Raw genomic sequence first — 26614 nt, 5'->3', positions numbered from 1 at the left:
TTCTTTTGTAGTGTCAGTCCACAGCCCCAGGTCGTAACTTTTAAGTAAAAGGAAGTGTACTAAATGACTTTTTACCTGACGAAGGTGATAGATTTCAATCCACGAAACGTTGTGTTATTCCGAAACGATGAGAAATGTCCAAAATCCTATAACATTCCCAGACCTTTCATCGTCAATACCAAACTTTGAACAAAGAACATATTCAATGGGTCAAAGTAAAAAAAAGGCAAAAAACAAAAAAACTCACGTCGATTGAATCTGGTTCAGGATTGTTTTCGACGTGGTATTGGTTTACCCTCAGAATCGTATATCGGGTTCATGTGGTGCGAGGTCAGTTCCGTTAAACGAACCTGGTGGCAGACTCCGATGTCCTTGACCGTCGTCATGGTGTCTTCTGGCAACACAGCTGACCAACACAACACGGCTGGCAGGGCGAGCGGCAGGATCAGGACATCAGGACATCAGGTAGGTCTCACTCTAAGGATCTTTCAGGAGTACAGAATTTAATTATTAGCCTGAATTATCGTTTCTAATAATGATTAATGTTTTACTATTTTCAAAATAAAATAAATTATTACTGTACATTCATTCAATCGTCTTCTTCTAAACTTCAATTATAATTGTTACCAAATAAGGTTTGGTATTCCTAGAAATCCTGTTTTGTGTTGCGATGAGCTATACTGATTTCAAAATAAATTTAATATATTATCTACAGTAGACAAGACGGCGAGTATTAAATTCAAAACATTTAATATTACTATAATAGAGAAACTTTAAATAGAATATTTAAATATTAATATTTTATATGTGATGTAAAAATGTATTTTTTATTATATTTTATCAGATAAAGTATAAAAAATTATTGCATTTTAATAGTTTCTTTCAAAAATTTGATTTTAAAGTTTCAAATAATTAAGCAGATTTTATTACTACATACAATTAATTATGTATCAATGTATGATATAAAATGATATATTTTCTTACATTTCGTAATGAATTCTCATTACAAATATTTACAAATTATTGAATACTAATAGTTTCTATTAAAAATATTATTTTTAGGTTTCAAATAATTAAGTAAATGTTATTACTGGGTGTAATCTATTATGTATACTAATAGTAATGTACAAAATATTGTAAAAGAAAACTTCATTCTTCCCCTTCTACAGACTTACAATGTTTTATAATTTAATTCCGTCTGAAAAGTTTGGCTTTAAAGTAAATGAGAGGAGGGCAAGTACGTCGATATTCCATAATTGAATAAATGACCATGTGGTATATCATTTCAAAGCTTTTGATGGGAAAAAATTCATTGTAAACTTTTGAAAATTGAAAGAACACCAGGTATGACCAAGTGTCAAATGTAATGCTCATAATTTAGGAGATACAATCAGGAGTCGGGGTAATCATTTTACGTCTAAATGCTTTCCTTAATTTAGTTTTAGAGGTGTCTTTTGGTAAAACTACAGAGCGAAAATTCCATAACTCATTTTATGTCAAATTTGCGTTACCTCATCCCCCTATACATATTTATGTTCCAAATTTTCTAAAATAAACTATAAATAACAGCTTTTAAAGTTGGCCTTAGAATATTTCTACCGCAAACTAAATTTAAATAATACAAGAATGAAAGGGCAGAGGGAATATCTACTCTTCAACCACATATATTCTGCTGCACCTGGATATCTAGGAGTAAGCTTGTTTTTTCCTCGATGGTCTGAGTGAACACTCTACAAATTAAAATAATTCCTTTAATATCCGTTCTTAATATAGTTCCTGGCCTAATATGATCAAGGTTTTTTGAACTGAATTTTAGAAACGCTATCGTTATTTTTGTACTATATAAATATGACAATTGTGGAACGTTTTAAACAATAATACACAATAACTAAAACTATAGAACTGGTGATATTAATCAACAACTTCCAAAAATAGTTGTTTAATATTACGCTGTAATGAAACAACCTTGAGTGTTACACGATAACAATAACAGATCCGGTTGTTAGCCTCGTATTTCGTAGTAAAATTATGGCAGCTGTCCAATCTTTAAAATATGATTAACAGGTATCAAAACGCGTTTGAATTTTATTTTTAAAGTGTACTTTTACAATACGTATTTGTTTTGATAGTGTATTAATCATATAGCGGGGGCGCTCATTCATTCACTGTACGTTTAATACGAGTATTAACACGCGCGCGCGCTTACTCACCCATACAAAAATTCTACCAACAAATACCGAGATGGGGTTCCTAAAGTGAATACGAGTAATAAAAATGTAATTAACTTCTCTTCAAAAATTCTCTATGAAGCGGAAATATCAGTTTTATCTAAAGTTTTAAACTTTTCTGTGGCAAAGATTAATAATAAAACGAAATCTCACAAACCAGTCAAAATTAAAATTGGGTCTAGGCTCGTGGAAGATGAAACGGAGATTGCCGATCAGTTTAATGAATTGTTTGCATCAGTTGCTGATGGGCAGGGTCCTCGGCCATCTGAACCTCAAGTACGCCCCTTGCGAAGGCAGAGCCTCACATCGTCAATGGTGTTGGCGCCTGTCGTTGAGGATGAGCTTCACCGAATTATTCAGCAGCTACCAGCCAAAAAATCAAACGACCTCAATATAATATCTCCATGGCTCATAACGAATGCTGCAAGCATTTAGTGAGACCCTTAACCCAATTAGTAAACTATTCATTCCAAAAAGGAGTGTTTCCCTCTCTCCTGAAAATTGCTAAAGTTATTCCTATTTTTAAGAAAGACGACCCAGCTTCAATTACTAACTATCGGCCTGTCTCAATTTTGCCAGTACTAATTAACATTTTGGAGAAGCTTTTTATTATAAGAATGCTTCACTTTTTGGACAAATACAATCAGCTCTCAAGTGAAAAATTTGGTGCAGAAAGGGCAAATCGACAACAGACGCAGGATTGTGAGTCTTGTCGATATGATTGTATGAATTGAATGTCGAAACCACACAATGAGTGTGTTCTTAGACCTGTCCAAAGCATTCGACTGCGTGGATCATGGTACACTGCTCGACAAACTTGAGTCCCACGGCATTCGAGGCGCGCCTCTTAAATGGCTTAGCTCTTTCCTAAGTCAGAGATCCCAAGTAGTCCAAATATCAAATAAATCATCAAAACCAATAAACCTGAAATATGGAGTTCCTCAAGGGTCTATCCTCAATCCTGTGCTTTTCCTGCTTTACGTGAACTGAAGCTGAAAACTGAAAACTGAACCATATAAAATCATCGCTTCTGCGTGGAGAATTGGTGCAGTTTGTCGATGATACGACTCTCTTTTTCAATGCAATGTCAAGCGAAGTTTTGGAACAACAGGCTTTTGTTGACATCAACAACTGTGTCCAATACTTCCACAGCCTCAATCTAACAACAAACTCTTCAAAAACCACCGTTTTGAATTTTGCTTTACGCACTGCGGGCAGCCAGTGTGGGCCTGTCATTTTGTTAGATGACTCCACACTGGAAGAGTTCAGCTCTTCAAAATTCCAAGGAATGATCCTTGATCGACAACTGACTTGGAATGAGCACATTGACCATGTTTGCGCAAAACTCTGCTCAGCCATTTTTGCTTTGAGATCTTTAGCCAAATACTGTCCGAGTCAAGTACTGATTACAGCGTATTACGGCTTGATTTACCTCCATCTGGCCTACGGAGTGGTCCTTTGGGGAGCTAGCGCAAACACTCAGTTTCAAAGAGCATTCAGACTCCAAAAAAAAGCAATTCAAGTAATCGCCAAAATCAAATTTAGAGAGTCGTGCAGGGAAGCTTTCAAGACATTGCAGCTGTTGAGTCTGCCGTGCCTCTACATTTTGGAAACAACTTTGTTTTGTATGAGTAAATGTGCCATAACCAGAGGCCAAGACATACACATGTATGAGAAAAGTGGCAGAGCAAACTACCGGACTGGGAGGCACAGAACGGTAGTTTATGAGCGCCTACCCTCGAAAAGCGGTGCATTTCCTCAACAGACTATCCAATTCAATTAAAGATTCCCCAACGCCTAAGGCGTTAAAGACTCGCCTCAAACGCTTCTTGGTGTCTCAAGCATTCTATAATGCGGGTGAATTGTTGGCATTCGACTGGGAGACCGCCCAATTAGAAGACTGACTCTGCTGTACTAAGTGGGTTGCATTGGCGATGAACGAAAGAGGCGTGATTATAAAATTGTATGTATGAATGTGTATTGTGTGTATGAATGCCTGGAATTTTAGAAACCCCGTATTGATGTTTGCCATACAATGTAAATATTGTCGCTGCAATAAAACAAGATTTTGATTTTGACTCGGCAAAGGGATTTGTAACTGGAATCGAGTCGGCTGTTTCACAGTTATCTGAGGAACAGGTTGACCGGTTTCGTATGAGGCCAGTTTTTTGCACAGGAAAATTCCTTCCACAAAGCCCAATTTGGCAATAGAGGAGAAAAAGTCCATGTCGATCCTTGGGAAACACGACACGGTCAAATCCTACCAGCCGATAAAGGCAACGCTACTGTTGTACTTGACTCAGTGGCGTATAAAGAAAATATTACAGAAACTATGAATACTAGCAAATATACAGTTATAAATAAAGATCCAACTGAACTTTAAGTAGCGAAAACCTTAAGAAGACAAAAGCATATTTTTCTTATGAATTAATATCTAAATTAACTTCTTACCATTCAAAAATCCCCCATATGTATGGCCTCTCCAAAATCCACAAACCTACCATCCCTCTCCGGCCTATCATTAGTTCTCGCGGTTAAACTTGCAGGGAATTGTCTAAAGTCCTTTTGGACAGTTTAACACACTTGGTAGGATAATACTTGGATCAGAAATTCTAGGCATATTGTACTGGAGTCAAAATTCTTGAACTTGACTTAAATGACAAACTAGAAAGTTCTGACTTTGAAAGTCCATTCACGAATGTACCAGTTCCAGAAACTCTCGAAATCATTGGATCACGTCTCAAAGAAGACCAAACATTAAATGAAAGAACTAAACTTCCCGTGTCAGTAATTATGGAACTGTTAGAACTATGCACTCAATGCAATTATTTAAGTTACAGTGTCAAATTACTGTCAAGATGAGGAGATGGCAGTGGGTTCTCCACTGGCAACATGTTTATGGAGCGATTTGAACAATAATCCTTAGCTTTAGCTCAATTCAAACCGAAGATTTAGTGAAGGTATGTGGATGATACCTTTGTTGTTTTTCCTCATGGAGAAACTAAAATGAATGAGTTTTTTAACGACATAATAGTATTTCTCCTTCCATCTGCCTCACAATGGAAGTAGAAGTCCAAAATAAACTTCCTTTCTTGAATGAGTGTGTATTAAGAGATATCCTTAAGACTATGGTTTTTGAAAGAAAACACACACATCATACACACAAATACACTTTATTAATATGCGCTTCCTTTTTACTATTGTGTTACATAATGTGAAATTGACTTAACCAGCTCCAATTATTCTGCAAGTAACTTATATTTTCTTGCTTCCTTGCTTCCTTTTTATTTCCGCCATCTTGTTTTTGTCTGCCGTGACGATTACCATTGGCTAGTGCCCTCTGGTCAGTCGTAGGTGGTTAGTAGACGAATGAAGACGTATTGTGACCTTTACTCCGTAGTTCAGTTTTAATGATTAGTTTTGTGTATAGTTTTTTACTAAGTGCATGTTTATAGAGTTAGTGAAGTTGACAAACAACATGGTGGTTGTGATTCCTGACTTAGGCGTGCCACAACGCTTTGGTAAGATTTATTTATTTATTTATTTCATTCCAACGGCAAAACCAATGTTTACAAATCAAATCTATAACATGCAAATACTTAAATATACTAGTAACAGAATACTAGCATGCAAGCAGTATGTAACAACTTGAAAAGTATACTAAGAATAATAACAGCGATAAATATGTATATATAGTAACAAAAACAAAAACAATTAATAAATACTATCTGTACGTATGCAAGAAATAAAAGACAAACCAAAGTTTACAAATCAAACCTATAACAAGCAAATAATAAGTATACCAGCAACCGAATACATGCAGATATAAATACGAGCAAAGTATGTAACAACTTGAAAAATATACTAAGAATAATAACAATCGATAAATATGCATATATAGTAACAAAACAATAACAATCAATAAATACTATATGTACGTATGCAAAAAATAATAACAAATGAAGAATAGATACGGTAGGACGTTTCATGTAGAGTCCTGCTGTGCGGCTGTCAATACTCCTCTCCTTATGGTCGAAACCCGGTCGTGGAAGAGATCCAACCCGCCGCAGTGACGGTTGCCAATCCTCATCATCCTTGCAAGTGGACCATGGAAGTCATAGTTTCTTGAATATTGGCGCCTCCCAAACAACTCCCTCGAACGAGTCCCCGATGGTATACGGAAATCCACTCGCGAAAGCAGCGACGGGCAGTCCAGCTCCCCCCTTATCAGCCGAATCAGCAACAAGACATCCGCCACACAGCGCCTGGTCCGAAGATCTGGGAGAAGAAGCTCGGCCTGCAGCTCAGCAACAGGAATGTCTCTAAACAGCAGTCCTCGCCGCAGTCCCACCAGTCTCAGGAATCTCCTTTGGACCGCTTCCAGTTTGTCAACAAGACCCAGCTGGTAGGGAGACCAAACAGGACTCGCATATTCCAATAACTGGCGAACGAAGGATGAGTAGAGAGTCCTTAAGTCTGCAGAGCTTGTCATTCCACGAGTAGACCTGTTGATGAATCCCAACATCCTATACGCTCTTCTGCACAGCTCATCGACATGGTCATTGAAGGAAAGATCAGCAGAGAAGGTAACACCCAAGTCCTTAATTTTGAATACTCTATCCAGAGGTTGACCATCCAGTGAATACTGAAAAATACTAGGTTGATGCAATCGACTGAAGGTCATTACAGAGCATTTGGACGAGTTTAGCTTCATGTTGTTAGTTCTACACCAATCCAGAACACCATCAAGACTCGACTGAAGCAGTGCAGAGTCGTCCCGGCCGGAGACCACCGTGTAGATTTTGACGTCGTCAGCAAAAAGCAGGGCATCCACTTTCAGTATCGAAGTAATATCATTGATGAATACAGTGAAAAGATATGGGCCTAATAAGGAGCCCTGAGGGACGCCCGAGGATTGGTGGAATTCTTGAGAAAGTGCACCAGGAAGCCTTACTAGCAAGCGCCGTTGCAGCAGATAGTCGCTCAGCCAGGAGAGGAGTGGGCCGTGAATGCCATAAGCTTTGAGTTTTTGTCCAAGAATGTAGTGGTCAACCTTGTCAAAGGCTTTGGCAAAGTCAATAAAAGCCACGTCCAGCTGTTTACCAGACCCCATGGTGGATAGTATTTTTTCTTCAAACAGAAGTAAATTGGTTACTGTGGATTTGCAGGCGGTAGAACCGTGTTGACTAGGACAAACTAGAGGTTTCAAGTATGGTCTCAAACGAGACAGTACGAGCCCTTCAAACACCTTCCCAACAGCAGAGAGAATAGTAATGGGACGATAGTTTTCAACTTCTGAGGAACTACCACTCTTAAGTATAGGAACCACGTGTCCCACTTTAAGAATTTCAGGAAATATTCCATGCAGTAGAGATAGGTTAAATAGAGTGGTCAGGGGTTGAACTAAGATGTCTTTGCAGTGATACAAAAATGATGGTGGTACGTTGTCAGGGCCAGCACCCCTCATAACATCAAGTTTCCTCAAGACCTCTAAGACCTCCGAAGCAGAGAAAGATATAGCCGCCAAAGAAGAGTGTGTGTTGAAATCGAAGTGTGGAGCTGAAGTTACTGGCTGGGAGAAGACAGAAGAAAAGAATTCTGAAAACATATTTGCTTTATCCTGCAGGTCCAATGAAGTGCGTCCACTAAGTGTGACAGTAGAAGGGACTCCGAGAGATTCAGTAGAAGTGCGGACAAAACTCCAAAAGCTGTTGGGATTGTGCGGGATGGAATCTTCAATATGGCTCACATCATCCATGCGGCATCTACGACTAAGGTTCTTGCAAGCCTCACGCAGTATACAGAAGCGAGTGTAGTCCGTAGGTAGATAGGTAAGTTTATAACGTTTGTGCGCAATCTTCTTTTGTATCACCGGGTTAATGAGCTCCCTGGAAAACCATTTTGGGAAGGGTGAGGTTCCCAGTCGTTTAAGAGGGCTGCATTTAACACAAATATCACCAAGCAATGAAACCAATCCTCCGAAGCTGTCTTGGACGTTGGTTGTAGCATAGACGAAGGAGAGATCCTCCGCTGAAAGCATCTCAGAAGCAGCATTCAAGTCACACTTGCGCAGGTTGGGGCAGGTGAAATATCTAGCAGGAAGAGTCCTTCGTCCAATCGGAACGGAAAAGGCCAAAGGGGGATGGTGGGGATCAGCCTGAACCAGACAATCATCAGCAGCAACCACGGAGACAAATTTTATGCTGCTAAATATTAGATCCAAAGTGACTTGTCTGAAGTTCCGCATGTGATTAACCTGATCCAAGGAGTGCAACTCGGCAAGGTTCTCAAGAAGCTCCCCTTTAGTTCTGTCCGCAGCGTTTTGGTCGGAGATGGGGATATCATAGGAGGGGACGTTGAAGTCACCCGCCAATATAAGAGAAGATGACGGCGAAGACGATACAATTTCGTCTACTGAACTGCAGTAAGTATCATAAGTAGATGCAGGCTGCCCAGGAGGGATATAGACACAGTTCAATATCAGTTTATGAACGGGTAGAGAGATAAAAAGGCTCTCGATTGGCGAGTCATAAATAATCTCTTGGGAATGTATGCTTTTATTGACTGCCACCATTACTCCACCACCAGAAGTTTTGCTGCTTGAATGGGCGTTTCTGTCCTTTCGATAGATTGTATAGCTGTCGGTCGATTGCAGTTCAGAAGTAGACACATCAGGGGAGAGGTTAGTTTCACACAGCAACAGAACGTCATAAACACTTCACGCCAAAGCATTTTTCAAAGTATGAAGCTTAGTTCTAATTCCATTGACATTTTGGAAGTATAAGTTCAAACTAGTTTTGCCGTTGGAAGTACTTAGTTTTTTTTACAATCTTGGGGATGCCGTTTAGATATTTGATGGTTAAATCTGGCTCGCCGGAATCAATACGGGACTTCAGAGTATCCCGCAGATCCGAGAGGTGCTGTCTTTCCTTCAAGGTGCGATCACGAGCCAGGGAGACGCCATCCAACTCATCTCCAGAGTCTATCTTGGTGCCAAAGGTTTTGAAGATTGTAACGGCCTCATTCTCAGACGAGAGGCAGAGCTTTATAGCTCGGGGTTTATCTTTGGTTGCTTTCCCAAGTCTGAAAAATCTAGCCCGGCCCATGGACGCTCCCAGACCACAACGTTCCAAGATGACATTGATAAGACTCTTATCGTGCTCCTTCGCAGCTGCCAGCACAGATGATTCGCATTCCTTAAGTCCGAGTACGATCACGTTACGTGTGCGGCGCTGTCTGTCGTTGATTTCCTCAAAGATATCCTCAACTGGAATGTCCCGGCCCTCTCCCTTAGCTGCAGCTTTGGCTTTTAAATCATTGACATCACTCTCGAGTTTATCGATGCGTGGCTCTAGGTAGCTAATTTTGGCGCTCAAATTGTTTATATCTGTTTTTATATCCTGAAGCCCATCAGCAATACCCTTAACCTCATCCTTGGTTGTGAGAAGGGAGAATTTATTGAGTAGCTCATCCATTTTACTAACTAGTAGTTGAGATGGGTTAGAGTTGGCCGCGTAACAGTCAACACGTAGGCAGTGCCACTTTTTATTTAAGTTACTGGCGTAATGGGAATATTCAGTTTTGTTTACTCCTACGCATTTGATGTGGAACCAACTTTGGCAGTCTGAGTCGCACTGAAGTCCATCGTCCGTGTCAAGAACCTTTTTCATGCACACTCTGCACGCAGCACTGTCAGCCATGACGTGAGGATAGAAGCTTGACAATCAATGTTCAAACAGTATTTGATATAATGCAGAAGTCGTACGTTGACGAGTGATCAAGATGGCTACTCAAATCTCCACAATAATGATCACCAAGCTAATCTATAATCCATAGAAATTTTCCGTAATTCGCAAGAATAACTAACTTTTCATAAAGTATAATAACAGAGACCAGTTGCAGCCACTCGATCCACCACAATAGTGATCCCTGTGCAAAAGATATATCTACCAGAATTCTTGAGAATTTCATATAGCGCTAACTTTATAAAAACGATGTACGATACAGATGGCAGTGGCAAAAAAACCAGCGCAGGTTCGTTCAAGTGCGACGCAGTCCAATCCAACACATATGCAGGCAGACAGACACTGGTGTTATTGACAATACAAGACTGATCGAATTTGCTAAAACTTGTTTATTAGTAGAAAATCAAAAGAAAAGACTGTTCATTTATAACCTTATTGCATGACAATTTAAACAATTAGTCACATATAACTTACACAATATCAAGCCTAATAATAGTAGCAAATAATATTTGGAGCACTAGTCAGAGCAGACAAGCAAATCGGCCATCTTGAAGCAATATTCATTTGTTTATTTTAACCTAGTTTGTAATTATGTATTAGGTTAGTTCTTTACCTGAAGAAGAGATCAGATTGCAGATCTCGAAACGTAGTGTTACTGATTTCTTGTTTCTTGTTACTGGAACAATGGCAAATGTCCGGAAAAATCCTGTTTCCTTCACTATTCAGATACATAGCCTACAATAAATAATTGTCATTTGAAATTTTTTAAACAGGTAGGCTACACGATTTATTGTTAAACACTCTCCTACTTGTATATTGTTACCTTATAAATATATATTTTCATGTAACTGTTGAAATGATTTAAAGTTAGTGGAAGTCTCCAGTATTGACCAGCTGTGTTCTGATTTTGTCACCTCCTATAAGAGCTGAGGGGCGAGAAAACAATCACATTAGCGTGTTTGGGCCGACTGTGGCTGGAATGTAAAAGCCCGCAATTAAAATGTTTTCATACAATTAACCAAAGTGGTCAGATACAACAGAACAAGCGAATATAATCTCGGTCTCTAATCCCCGCCGTCCATCTGTTATCTATGTCATGTCAATCATCTTTCAGCGAATTAAGTATAACTTACTAATTAGTTACGTAAATCTCACTGTATACTATGCGTACATTAAGGACACACGTTCGGTTATTGAATTTGTTTATTTTTTAACATTCTCTGTATTGTTATACAGGGTGAGTGGCTCTTGGTGTGGCATACCATTTTAAAGCCTATTAAATGGCAAAGTTTTTAATATCACTTGACACATTCTTGTGTACAGGGTGTGGTAAAAAGATGGGGTTCAATGATATGTCAGTTTTTCTGAAGCTTAGCAACTTTGCCATTTGAATCGACCTAAAGCTTAATTTTCTTTTCTTACCGTTTGAACCGATAACTTTTTCAAATTGAAAATTTAACGGAGAATCTAAAAATGATGTAGTTTGCTCACATATGTCTATACGTTGCTGAGAAATACGTAAAAAACACAGATTTGTTTAGAAAAACTGAAAATAATTCATTTCAGACCTAATTTTTGGAGTTAGACTTTTTTATAACCACCATTGTATCACATTTACATTGAATTATAACCCAAAAAATTTTTTCACACCAAGAGCCACTCACTCTGTATATTTTGTTGTTTGTTAATTTTTGTTTATTTGCTATATCTGTACTAATTTTGATATTGTAGTTTTTGTTTAATTGTTGTTATTTGATGTTGCACTGCTCAGTGGAGGCTTAAGAGGGGGGGGGTCAAAGAGGTACCTTTCATAAAATCTTTCCGTCCGAAAGCAATAATTGTTAGACCCAAAAATGTGTAAACATTTGTTTTACTTTGTGAATGACTTGTCACATTTTCCGGAGGAGGGAGTATTCTATAAACTCCACCACACTCCCCTGTGATCCCTCCCCAAATTTCGTAAAAAATCCGTCCCTGTTACTGTTGTTATTTTTCTGTTATTATATTTTCCGTCTTGTTTTTACGACACTACTGCTTTTGTAAAATGGTGTTTACCTATGAGAGAAAAATAAATTTAAAAAGCATAGAATTCGATTATACAACATATCTGTATGGGATATGAGTTCAACAATATACATATTTTTGTATAATAACAACAAAATTTGTATTAAAAGTTTAATGAATAAAAGTCGGGACTGTACAAGATCACACACACAGATAAAAAACAATCAGTGAGAACCGATGGTCGAGCGGTCCAAGACGTCGCACTTAGATCAGAATTAGAGATAGCCCAGGTTTGTATCCTGTCTGTGACCGTTGCACTTTTTATCAGTACCATCGACCTTGAACTGTATCGACTCTCCCCCTTATTCTGACCGATAAGATCCTTCTACAGGTCAGTGACCCATGAGGACGGGCAGGATAAAGCTTAAGATCTGTGTCCCCTTTAAAACATTTTTCGGTTACAACCAGGATTTAATTTGGCCTCCGCATTGGGTACCTCACAAACAGCTCATTAGCTTTCAATCATACTGTACCCTCGGGAATATTTTAAACGGGAATATGAAGGGCTAAATGGTAGTCGAATTCTATTTAGAATTTAAACCGTCTTAATGCTTATGAATTGTTTTATGAGATTTGGATTTGATCTTTGAGCAGAAAATGTTAGCAATACCATGAAACAACTGATTTTTTAAAACAATTATGCTTACATAAAAATACTTTGTAATAATAAAACAATTAATTATTAAAAAATTTTAAATGTGCTTCATCACTTCTTGGGCTGCCACTCATTAGATATCTAAAAATTAAAATCCCATAAATCAAAATTATGGGAACATTTTTCACAGTTGAAATTTCAACTTGAAACAATATTTAAAAATAAATAGAGTTTTTGTTATTATAACAGGTTTGCCAAAAGTATGTCCCTCTCTTCTCCCTCACTCGAAGGCTGAATGTGGGTATCCACCAAATGCATTGTTCAATATTTTGATACGATAAGAGCGTGATTGATTGATTTTTCCCGCACATGAGGGATTTTCCCCGCACTCGCCATCTTGGATTACGTAATCCCCTCTCAACCAATCAGAGATCGTTCCGCAAGGGGGCCCCGTCTACTCAGATTATGGTTTTATAGCGACAATTCAGGAAATAACTCGTTCAAGCCCACTTTATTACTGCGTCTTGAGAGTACAGAACATCAGTTAGTCGAAATGACTTTTCCCAAATGTAAACAGCACCCACATGAGAATAGAGCATGATTTTAATTGTTTCGGTTTGCCTGCAAGTGATTTTATTCTACTAGTATATTTGTTTCCAGATACTGTCCTAATGCTAACAATTTATTGGCCATTAGTATCGCTTGTCCCAATTATGTTTTATTCTAAACGTCGTTTGAACTAAATTCTGTAAGCTAAACGTTGTTTTCTCCGAAATATCGTTTGACCAAAATATTATTTGTCTGAAATGTTATTTGGTTGAAATATCGTATGGTCTTTTTAAACTTGAAGAAAGTTTTCTGCTTTGTATCCTTGGTGGAAGTAAGTTGGTTTTAATAAATTAAATGTGGAAGTATACAAAAAATGTCTTTTCCATTGAAGAAAGTTGTAGATTTTAATCCTCTAGATTTAGTTACATATATTGTGTACATATGGCAATGGAAAATACCCAATATCATTGAATCCTTTCAAATCATCCGTCGCAAATAACGAACTTTAAACAAAGATTTTGATTATTTAGAAAAGAAACATCGATAATTTACAAAATCCTTAGTATTTCTTCAATAGAACTTGGATAAATTACAAAACTCAATGAACCAATTAAAATTCGAACTAACCAAGATGTCGCGTGACGGATGGCTAGGAACCGGAGATACTATATATATATATATATATATATATATATATATATATATATATATATATATATATATATATATTTACAATTTCTAATTACAAATGTTCTCTCTAACTTAACCTAGTTCGACAGTACCATGTACAGAGATGAATAAATAACGTGACATAGAGAGGCGCTGTTATGTCCAAACAATAACACACCTCTCACCAACTTTCCTTTTCCTTACCATTTTCTTCGCTTACATTCCTAGTTTCTTTTTTTGAAGGAGGTCTTTCTTCGCCAACGAAACTCAAATTATGCATACTAAACGTTTTACGGGACAACGTTCCAAACCTACTTACAAATATTTATTGACCTCAAGAATCGAACCCGTAACCTCACGGTTAGAGAGCCGAAACCTTACCCCTACTCTACGGTGAAGGTCGATCCTTACTGACTTCTTTACTTACCTTACCTTCTGTACTATACTGATCAGTATTATTTTATTAATATTCAACTTTCATCCAACTGTACATCACTAAATAGTATAACAACCCGTACAGTTTTAACAATATCAATTCATTTTAGTCAAATATTTTATTTAGGCGTAGTCCCCTTTCTTTATTATATAGAATGTTTAAGAGAAAGATATTGCTCTGAGTCGCAATTTCTTGCAACAGAACACACTACAAACTAAAATAAAATATGATGGATTGTCATGTGATTCAAATATGACAAACATCGCTTAGTGTTGTGTTTGCCAAAGCCCGATAACGTTCCAATGACAAGTAGGCTCAGTTTGGGTCTGATAACGTTCCTCTAACGGGATCGTTAACTCTCTCTTTAAAGAATTATAATATATGAAGATCTTCCAACAGTTAGTTTTGGCTAATTATGGCTAATTGGTAGCAATTTCTTGCAAGAGAACACACTACAAACCAAAACAAAATACGTATGATGGATTGTCATGTGATTCAAATATGATAAACATCGCTTAGTGTTGTGTTTGCCAAAGCCCGATAACGTTCCAATGACAAGTAGGCTCAGTGTTAATTATATCAGCGTTTGGGTCTGATAACGTTCCTCTAACGGGATCGTTAACTCTCTCTATTTATCGAATTATTATAATATATGAAGATCTCCCAATAATAAGCTTTCTTTGGGTGTTATTTTCTGAAATTAATTAAGTTAATTAAGTGTGTTATTATGCCACAGACAGGCTGTTCAATTTGGTTGCAATCTACTTGCATCTAAACCTTGTAATTTGACCCTGAGTTTGAGGAAAGGCGCACGACGAGTACTGGCATTGGGAAACCACTTTTTTGGGGCGAATATGATAAGCTGATATTGAAATTTACATTCGTTAAAGATCTAACGACATGTTTGTGTTTAGAAGCCGGTGGTAAAAACTTTATTTTAGAATCATGAGTTTAAATTTGACAATTCGCGAATTTATCGACGAATATATGGGTAAGTTGAAATCAGAACAAGATACACGTGTGGGCGTACTACTTTTAAATTAAATACGTTTCATAACTGACAAATTAATTAAGTAAAACAACCAACGTGGTTTAGCGTAAATTTTTGTTAATAGTGTATAAATAATGCACATATGTTAGTTAGCATTAACAACTACTGTGAAGTAGATTTTATACCTCGCTGGACAAACGATTACGTTATTCCCGGAATTAGATATAACGTGAATTTTCAAACTCCTTGTGACCATTTGGCCTTTTAGAATGTCTGGGCCTTTGAGAACCTATGACCGTCGTAAGAATGCTATCCTCTAGAAGTATCCGCATCCTAAAATATTCTAGCTAGCTTTTAGGTTAACTCTTTCCTTTGGAAAATTGGCACTGTGTTTTGCACTATCAAATAGTTAATAGCGAAAAGGTTTGTAAAGTCCTTATACCCAAAGTTGTTTTAGATATAATTTGTAGAGTCCTTACTTCGCACATTTGTCATTACTAACTTATACAAAAATATTTAAATAAAAATACAAAAGATTTCATTAGCGTTTTTTAAGAATAAATCATAATTTCAAAAGAAACTATTAATAATGAATTGTAATACTTTGCAACTGAGGATTATAGCTAGGCCTAGTCCGCTAGGGACTCTCAGGGTTTTGGAGAGACTACAGAATCCGAAAAATCGCGAGTCGCTTCGGCTAGAGTTCAATGTCTCCAGCGCGTGGCCGATGGTAGACCGGCCAACAGGTTCCCTGCAGGAACGGTGCAACTCCGGTCTTGTCTTCCGTGACCTTCTGGCGACCTTCGGTGGGGATTTGCGTGTTTTGGAGCAAAACCTAATCCCGTTACTCCGGAATTCCGCGGATACCTTCCCTCCATCGCCACATTATTGGGAATAGAGCGTAGCAACCGATGTGGAAGTGTCCGCCGCAGAATATCCTTCGTACAGATACAGATAGTTGCTGAAGTTTTCCAATCCTAAATTTAAAGGTGGCTTTATCAAGACTCTGTGTCTATAAACATTTTTAAAGAACTAGCTTTTGTAAACTCCTAGTCATTCTAGCCACTAGGAATCTCTAGCTCCTAGGAGTACCTAGCTTATAGGTGTCCTTACTATTCCAAACTAATTTGTGCAGTGTGCTTATTCACAGTTTATTTTCTAAATTATAAACTGGCAATTTTGAAGTCTTAATGTTTTATCGTAGGATTATAGATGAGTAGAGCAATCGTGGGAAGGATTGATTCAATAAGAATGTTAAATTCAGCTCAATTTCACCTCCCACTTCGTGCAGCGTCTGAAGTCTAACGCTGTGACAGATTTGATTCCTGGAATCACCAGGTACACAATTGATGATACAATGAGAACGCCACTTCATCTTGATTACATTTGTTTGTAGTTCAGGAGTCTCTGATGTCGAAACGATCTAGAGAGTTCGTTTTGGGCTTCTTCGTCGCCAACTGTTTTGAATTTCCTCAGATGGATGTTGATTCTAGATTCCATGAGTCAAATCTGTCACAGCGTCAGACCAGATGCTGCATGAAGAGAAAGGTGAACTGGAGCTGAACTTAACATTCTTATAGATGAGTAATGTGCATTCAAACGCGAGTTTTAGTTTTTCTTATAAAATGTATGTACTTTTCCAGTATTTAAAAAATAAAATAAAAAATATTCGAAGTAGACTACGAATACTTTCTGAATAACCTATATACGTATAAAAGAAACTAAAAATCATTTGGATGCATAATAATTACACCTTAAAATGATCTCCCATACTGTACGATCATAAATAAGCGAGTAAAACTGTTTTAAGTTTAACATTGTCCTTAAGGGTATAAAATCAAAATGGCCGCCTCTCCCATTGATTAAATTCGCGTTCAAAATGTAGTGAAATATGCGTAGTGAAATAAACTAAGTGGCTGAGATTCGAGTTTCTGTTTTTTTGTATAGTAACACCATATTTTAGCCTCGATTATTAAGAAACGTAAACTGCATGTTGCAATTAGATATAAGGAAACACATTTTGTATAAACTTCACAACATAACCTCTATTCGTATATGCTGAGTTTCTGCATGTTCAATCTTTAGCATTCGATCTTCGATATGAGCATTGCGTCGCAGAAGTATTGAACTTCATGTGTCGTGGTAAACTGTTCATTCCAATGACAGAAAAAAAAAAAAAAAAAAAAAAAAAAAAAAAAACAAAACACGACTCCTAGTCACGTGACACTAAAAAAGGCAGAAATATGTTTCAGTTTACGTCAAACAAGGCTTTAGTTGAATAAGAGAGTAAACTGTTGCAACATATTCAAAATTGTTAAACAAAATACAAATAAAACTGCCACTCACAGAACAAGCAACAAACTATCCCAAATTTTAGGAAACCCTAAAGACAAAATTTTCAAATTATAATAAATCGGGAAGTTGTGAAATTAGATGCGATGACTGTGACAAAGTTTATATTGGACAAACAAAAGGAACAATAAAACACGATTTAAAGAGCATTTATCGCACACAAAATGTAGAAGAGTTGAAATATCTGCTATAGCACTTCACTTAAAAATCTAACAATAATAAAAGAAGTAACAAAACCAATGAGCTTTAATGCTTGGGAAACACAATGCGTAAACAAATAAAGAAAAACTCATATACAATAAAGTCTCTATTGAAAATTCCAGTCTTCTTTCTTCTCAATTTATTCAAAAATTTTACTGTAGTCATATCTAATTTGTCATACTGGCTGTAATATTACCAAAATTTTTGTATTTGATTATTTACACCATACGGTATTTTAATTGTAATACAAGTAATGTAAACCTTTATTTGTGGAGGCATCTGGTGATGGAACCTTTGGTTTCGAAAGGCCTCGTCCAAAACATAAATAATTTGGAAAAGTATTGTATTATTTACATGTAGTAGTATTTATAAGAGAGCTAAACTTTATAATTAACTGAAAGAGTGACCGATCACGGTGTAGAAGGTACTTGACCTTGAGATGAAGTCAGAGTCAGCTGGAATAGGATCACAGACGGCACATCAGCTGATAGTTATGCGGCACAGGTGTTTATGGTGTCAGGGCAGATCCGGCGCGGCGGCACGAAGGCTACTCGCATACTCTGGACACGTTACCTATAGGCAAATCGTCGCACTCTGGACACGTTACCTGTAGGCAAATCGCCGCACTCTAGACAGATCTGATGTGCATTCTGGCTCTTGGTCAAGTATTTTATTGCTGCGGTGGTCCACGTCTGGGATTTGAATTCACCTTTTTGAGAAAATCGCAATTTTACAAAAAGTAAACTGACAGTAGTATTGGCTTATTATTGGTTAATGTTGCAGTCAAAATCTCACGAAATTCTCTTAATAATTTTACTACTTTTAAGTGAATCTGTCTCTATTAAAACCAACATGGATGTTCTGTTTAGTGATTAAAACCCTGTTACTAGTATGCAATCTAACCAGTATTGCAGATACGATTGTAGAAGTTCACTAATTTTCAAATTCCAATTAGATATTAAGTTCATGATTTTAGAGTTAGTGAAGTTGACACACAACATGGTCGTTGTGATTCCTGACTTAGGCGTGTCACGACGCTCTGGTATGATTTGTTTATTTTACACAGATTTGTAATTATATGTTAGATTAGTTATTTACTTGAAGAAGAGATCAGATTGCAGATCTCGAAACGTAGTGTTACTGATGTTTTGTTTCACTGAACGATGGCAAATGTCAGGAAAAATCCTGTTTCCTTCACAATCCTTCCATCGTCAAATATAAACTTCAAACAAAGAATTCACTAATGACTCTGAATAATATGAACTATTAACTTTCATAATGTAATAATTATAGAAAGATATTATTTAATAAATTGTGTGTTATAGTCTAGAACCAATGTGCACTATATAAGATAACAAGTTGGTTTTTTTATAGAGGATTTTTTCCTAACAGAGAGATGTAAGTTAAAGTAAAAACAAAGACTAAAGTTCTTGGCAGATATTCTTTATTCGTTTTACAGTTAGTGTTATTAACACTCTCTGCAGCACGTCCTTAGGTGGAATATTACGTACAATTGTAACGTAAATGCAAATGTTGAGTTTAGCTCAATTCCACCTTCCCCTTAGTACAGCATCTTTAATCTGACGCTGTCGCAGACTTGTCTTCTGGAATCTGGCATCCACGTACTCTGAAGAGATAAAAAAATTCGGTGACGAAGAAGCTCAAAACCAACTCCTTGCTTCGTTTCCCATCAATCAACAATTCCCACTATAGCTACGTTATGTTGCTCCACCATGCTTTGGGATCGTATCTAAAACATCGTAGTACACACAATTGTGTACCTGGTGAGACAATTAGAACACAATTTCTTCTGTATTACAATGGATTTTATAGTCTAGGCATCACTGATGACAAAACGGAGCAAGAAGTTCGTTTTGAGCTTCTTCGTCACCGAATTTTTTAATCTCTTCAGACGTACGTGGATTCCAGAAGTCAAGTCTAAGAAAGTATCTGATTTCAGACGCTGCACCAAGTGGAAGGTGAAATGGAGCTGAATTCAAAATTTGCATTGAATAAACCCTTCCCACCATAGCTACATCATGTGCAATGTAAAACACTATTATGCTAATGTATCGTTGTGACAGCCATGAGACATGAGAGTGATTACGGTACAAACCTTGGTAACGCGATTAGTAATGTAAACGTCAATGAGCTGTGGCATAGTACATGTACGTAATGTAATGGTTATAATGTAATAATATTATCTGTACTGAACAGAAGGTCCCGAAACTTCAGTCGTTAACGTAAGTGTGTTAAGTACACTATACACAGGTTTTGAACAGTGGATGATACACATGTATACGCTCTGCAGTTGTATCAACATTGTGTTATAAACAAATGTAATATTGCGGTGGCATGTAAGTAGAACCAATGGGACATTAAGAACAACAATTCTTTGATTTGTTACATTATTGAATAATCCTGATTTGTGGTTCCACATCCCCAAAACTGCAATAATCTACCCGTAATATTAATAAAATATTAGTAATAATATTTATTTCCTAATGTTTATTTACATCCGTGAAGCAATAACATATTCCTTTGATTTGTTAACTTTATAACCTTTGTTTAACGTTAAGTGCAAGTAAAAATATTTTCCTTACTTCGAATACTACGAGTAACTAACTACTTAGTGTGAATAAACAACCTGGACATATTCTTATGGAAGAAGTAACTTTGTGATAGAAAAATCGATGTTTTTAAAGAAGTTATTTTACTTACTATATGAAGGTAGATAGTGATACAGTTGAAAAAAATCGTTGGAGGTCTGAAAACGTAAATATCACTACAAAATAAGTATTGTAAAAATATAATGTTACCTGCCGTTTAAGGTCGTTTCACTGCCAGCTGTCAATTTCTGAACAGTACCACTCGAGTTTCGAACTTGGCGGTGAGGTAGAGTCCTCTTAAATATTGCCTCGAGTTTAAACGACATGAAACACTGTACAAACAAGCGTCTTGTAGTCACCAAACAAGTATTTACCATAGTTCCAAAGTAGCAGTGGTTTGTAAATTGTATTGTCAAATTCCTAGAAACTCAATACAGAGGACACTGTTGCTTGACGCCGTAAATCCTTGATAATGTCTGTAAAGGATGAAACCAAAAAACTCTGCAACGTCTGTGTATTAGCGTTAGCGAAACTCAATACTAGAGGGCCTGGAAACATTTTTATTTCTGTCTGTCTGTCTGTGCGCATGCGCACGATGTCTCGAAACCTATAGACTTGAAAGTTTGCAAGAAGCTTCATTTCTATGTAGGCAACATCGAGTTCGATTATGGTGCATGTCACTCCATAGGATTTTGCTCAGCGTGAATTTTCCATTGGTCTTATGGGTAACCATGGTGCCAACGAGAAAATAACAGAATAAATAAATGTGTAAACAAACTGAGTACGTTCGTATGATATTTCAACACGTGACATTTTTATCCATACAGTAAAAAGAAGAAAATAGAGTGGAGAGTAAAAATTAAAAGTCGGTAATTTTATTATTTGAATTCTGCTATGAAACCTGATTTAATGAATAATAAAATTGTAAATGTATGTGGCAAGATATCTCGAGATAGATTTCATCTGAAGACTTTAAACTTCTACGATGATGCTTGTCCAGCCACGGAGTTTGGGTGGGTGTCACCGAGACCTAATATATTGCTGGCTGACACTATTTCTGTTTTATATGCTAGAGAAATTTACAAATCATCCTTTTCTGTATGATCGTCTGTCTGTTTATATGTATGAAGGACATCTAGAGACTAAATTGAGCTATAGATTTGAAATCATGCATACAACCTTAGCCTAGCCTGTTACACAACACGTGGTGTGGAGTACCTTTACCTGGTTTACAAAAGATTTCATACGCTAAGAGGTAAATTAATCCCACTAGAGACCTAATATCTCATTATATGTACTGTCGATTGGCTTGTAATCTATAATAGATAATTACAGAGTTCATTAGCCCTCGCGACTCAGAAACTTAGCAGCTTAGCTAAGAACTGCTCCTCGAGGCAGTCATATGTATTTTAACAGGTGGAATAGGATGTAAGAGCTTTAGGAGCTGCACGGTATCTGGTAATCTATCCAACCACCGATACATCAGATTAGAGTGAATTAAAATGGTTTCTTACCGGGCTGGGTACTACAGATAAACCAGTTATCTGTGGTTTATCTGTAAAAAGACACTTGGCGATTTTAAGTTCACGTAGGGTGGGGTAAATACCCCTCCACCGCTCTCTCCCAGTATCCCCACCACTGCTCGGCACTCGCCCACATGCTCTATCCCCTGACCAGACCACTGCCACTTAGCGGCTAACCCACACCAAAACGCAAGCTTCCTGGATACGCCTATGGCTACATTAATCTGTTCAATTAATATTTTACGCTAGTATAGGCCTACACTCAAAAATACAATATACTTATAGAATAGCTGCAGTGTAAACAAAATGGCGCGAGCGAGACACGACCCACACAGCTGATAAAACAGAGACGAGGAGATGCTTGTACCACTCCCCACCACTGAGGGGGCCCTTCCTGCGCGTGGCTGCTCAGATATTTGCTTCTGCGCAGGTTTCTTTGCGAGCGATTTACCTATAGCATCTTCATCTCATCCATTAATATGAAAATGTCAAAAGAACTGTGTATTGTAAAAAAGCCAAATTTTTAGGCGTTTTTACTTTATATGCACATTAGCTATAGGAAGTTTTAATTATTTCAACATTTTCAGGCAAGTAAGTGTCTACGTACAGCCAGTATGAACTGCAAGTTTCAGCTGGTCTGTATGGTCCTGCTGTACCTCAGCCGCGTCGTGTATCCCAGCATGCAATTCCTGGACTCCATCTACAAGCTGTACAAGGAACGGCGAATCCCCTTCCGCGAGGATCCGCATCTGGGCAACCGTCCCATACTTGCAGAGTACGACTTCGTGGTCATCGGCTCCGGGCCAGGAGGAGCAACCGTGGCTAACCGGCTCACAGAAATTCCCGACTGGAAGGTCAGTTGTTTTCTCTCTTTAGGACAGGAAACTGAGAAATTATTCTTAGTCCTTAAAGGAATTTTGCACTACTTCCGGAGTGACAGGATATTCTGGATGGGTAACGTTGGGGGTAGGTTTCGGATTCTGTCAACATCCATCAGGAAGTATTTTGGGAATTAATCTCAATTATGTCACCTTGGAAGAAGAGCTGACTCAACCCTGTGTTTTAACTGAGTAATACATTTTGCAAACACCACAATGTCTTATTTAAAATATTGATTTTTTTATCAGTGTCATCTTTTGGTGTGTATTAATCAGTTTTTTTTTCAAGGTCCTAGTCCTGGAGGCCGGCAAGGATGGTTCAATCTACACTGACATGCCAGCGACAGTCAGCTATTTACAGTTCACAGACTACAATTGGGGCTATCGCATGGAGCGACAAGAAGGTATATGTCTGGGGATGAAGGAGCAGAGATGTCCCTGGCCCAGAGGCAAGGGGGTAGGGGGCACCAGTCTTATCAACTATATGATCTATACCCGCGGTAAACCTCGAGATTACGACAGATACGAGGAGAACGGAAACACTGGCTGGAGCTACAAAAATGTTTTACCATATTTCTTAAAGTCTGAAAAAATCAATATTCCAGAGTACTTGAATTCATCTTCTCACTCTTCAGAAGGCTATCTTGATGTTGAATGGATTCCTTTTAAAACATCACTTGTTGACCGTTTCATAGATGGCTGTGCAGAGCTAGGATATAACCAGATTGATTACAATTCCGCTGAAGAAGTCGAAGGAGCATCGAGAATCCAAGTTACGATGAGGTCTGGACGAAGAGTAAGTGCTGCTAAAGCTTACTTAGAGAGTGTTCAACACAGACCAAACCTTCACATCACTGAAAAGGCGCGTGTTACAAAAATAATAATTGATCCAAAAACATATAGAGCAATCGGGGTTGAATTTGTGAAAAACAGAAAAAGGAGAGTTGTTTATGCAAAGAAGGAAGTTATCTTATCGGCTGGTACTTTAAACTCTCCACAACTATTGATGTTGTCTGGAATAGGTCCCAAAGAGCATCTTGAAAGACATGGGATTTCAGTAATCGTAGATCTTCCAGTTGGGCAAAATCTACAAGAGCATTTCACTATGCCCGGGATGGTATTTCTCATCAATAGTACAGAATCAATCAAAGAAAATGAAGCTCTTGACTTGTACTATATAAACAAGTGGTTAAATGAGGGAAAAGGAATCCTCACGCTTCCTGGAGGAGTTGAGGGTATCAGTTATGTATCCTCAAAATACAATGATGATCGTGCCCTTCCTGATCTGGAGTTGCTTTTCATCTCAGGTAGTCTTGTATCAGATGGAGGAAACACAGTCAAGAATAGTTTTGGAATATCAGAGGAGTTTTATGATGCTGTATACAGAACTATTGATTATAAAGACACTTTGACAGTATTTCCAATTTTGCTAAGGCCGAAGAGTCGAGGAAGTGTGCAGCTCCAAGACAAGAACCCTTGGCACTGGCCCTTGTTCTACTTGGATTACTTCAATGATACATCAGATTTAGACGTCATTATTGATGGTATAAAAAAGGTAATGGAGTTGGGGCAAACGGAGGCGTTCAAATCAATAAACGCTCAGTTGCATTCTGTTCCTTTCCCAGGATGTAAAGATTTTACATTTGCAAGTGATGAGTACTGGGGATGTGCTGCAAAGATACTTCCTTTGACCCTACATCACCAGAGTGGTACTTGTAAGATGGGTCCTGAAGGTGATCCCTCAGCAGTTGTTGATCCGAGACTTCGAGTATACGGAATCGCAGGTCTCAGAGTGGTTGATGCCTCCATATTCCCTGAGATCCCTACTGCGCATCTCTACGCTCCTACAGTAATGGTGGGTGAAAAAGCTGCTGATATGATCAAGGCTGATTGGCTCAGAGTTTCCTGAGCAGCTGAACAGAAAGTGCCATTTATTCTCATAACATCAGTACTAGAAGCACCATAATTAATTGGTATTTACTTTTAACTCAAGGATCTAACTTCTTTATTTCACTTCTATGAAAATGTGCCATAATATAATTGGCATAATTCATTATTTTACAAATTATTGTAAATATGTTAAATGTCAGTATCTATTAATCATCTCATTACAAAAAGAAATTTTTACAGCAGGTATTCCTATTCACTTTGAGTAAAAGACAAAAACAGTTAAGACTGTGATCAAATATTTTCTTAGAACACTCGACAACGGAGGAAACAGATCTGTTTAGATTAAAACTGTTTGTTTAATGTAAATGTGAATCATGATTATGTATCCTCAACAGAAGAATATCTTTGTCTAAGATTGTATTTGTATTGATCTTGTAGTGTGTTAGTTTAGTACTTCAATGCAACATGTATGTTTGAAATCTAGATTGAATGACTCAGTTCATGTAAAAAATTCTATAATCTATTTCAGTTTCAAAGTTTTTATATCTGATAGTGCAATGTCCTTTTTCCAATATAAATTAGAGTTGGCTGTATTGAAACAGTCTTGAGTTTAGCCTCGAAAGAATAATAAACTTTAACCATTCTACACATAACGGAATTATGGTGGAGTATTGAATCAATATGAATGTTGAGTTCAACTCCATTTCACCTCCCGCAATTGTGCACCTGATAAGACAATGAGAAGATTACACTGGATTATTTTTGTCTAGACGTCCCTGATGTCAAACCGATGCTTTATCTCTTGCTTTAGAATTTGATGATAAATGTTTTTTTTTTTACTTATCAAATATTTTTGAACTTTTTATTTTTTTAACTGCATATATTTTACAAAATGTCTAAAAATATTTTGATAAGATAAGTTTTAAAAAAAGAATGAGATTTCTCATCAAATTCTAAAGCAAGAGATGAGCATCGTTTTGACATAAGGGACATCTAGACTAAAAAATCCAGTGTAATCTAGATGAAGAGGGGTTCTCACTGTCTCATCAGGTACACAATTGCAGGAGTTGAATGTTTTAATAATGAAGTTGAGATTTATTCAATAAAAGACCAACAACAACACTAAATAAACTAAAGGATACCTTGCTGTGTATGAATTGTACCCTTAAGATGAGACGTAGCATAAAATCTAAGACCAAAAATAAGAGAATGAGTTTTTGCATTGCTCTTATGAAACTAAAACCAAGATGGCCACCTATATCTGGTACCTGATAGTATTCATTTTCAATACAGCCGTAGAAAAGAAAAATTTTAAACAAACACCTTTACAGTAGTGTAAAGATACGACTATGGCTCTCTTATTGAGATTTTTATCCATATCCTATGACTGAGGGATCAAAATTTTGATACCTGAAAGTCAATAAAAATGTTTAAGTTGATTTGGACCATTTGGTTTTCAAAACTATTTAGTGTAATGTTGATTAAAATTAAAATTATGCAGGAAGAACTTACTCAATATACAAATAAATGTCTTAACAGCGATGCACTTACATTATACTTTTATCAAATATGTGATATATTTATTTTGTGTTTGTAAATAAATTTTTATTTTAAGTTGCTCATATTGTTCAAATTTATTTCCGATTTCCACATTAAATTATCAATTTGATAGGGTTGCTTTTAAGATTTACTATAAATATCCGTATTAGTTTGAGATGGCTGCAATGAATTATCTCTGGATAGAGCCTAATGTTGTTCCAACAACTAAAAGTGGCCCTGGAGAGACATCTGTGTAGATCTAAGATGCAAGGATCTTGCAAGGAAAAAATTTGGGGAAGATCAAGACAAAATTGGGAGCTTCCCCCAGAAACATTCAAACGTTTG

General features: G+C 37.2%; 1 protein-coding gene across 2 annotated transcripts; it reads left to right on the top strand.

The window, feature by feature from the left end:
- Window positions 1-395: 395 nt before the first annotated feature.
- On the top strand, window positions 396-26352 carry LOC124358991 (glucose dehydrogenase [FAD, quinone]-like). 2 transcript variants are annotated; one of them, XM_046811291.1, is made up of 3 exons: window positions 396-457; window positions 22550-22816; window positions 23130-26352. In XM_046811291.1, the coding sequence occupies exons 2-3, from the start codon at window positions 22577-22579 to the stop codon at window positions 24747-24749; spliced, it is 1860 nt and encodes a 619-aa protein (XP_046667247.1). In that variant the 5' UTR covers window positions 396-457; window positions 22550-22576; the 3' UTR covers window positions 24750-26352. The 2 variants fall into 2 exon arrangements, with proteins under 2 accessions (XP_046667247.1, XP_046667246.1); XM_046811290.1 differs by having other exon boundaries at window positions 398-465.
- The last annotated feature ends 262 nt before the right edge of the window (window positions 26353-26614 follow it).

The sequence above is a fragment of the Homalodisca vitripennis genome, chromosome 4 (genome assembly GCF_021130785.1).
Source record: "Homalodisca vitripennis isolate AUS2020 chromosome 4, UT_GWSS_2.1, whole genome shotgun sequence".
NCBI lineage: Eukaryota > Metazoa > Arthropoda > Insecta > Hemiptera > Cicadellidae > Homalodisca > Homalodisca vitripennis.
Note: the sequence above shows the minus strand (reverse complement) of the source record. Positions and strands in the feature narration are given on the sequence as shown.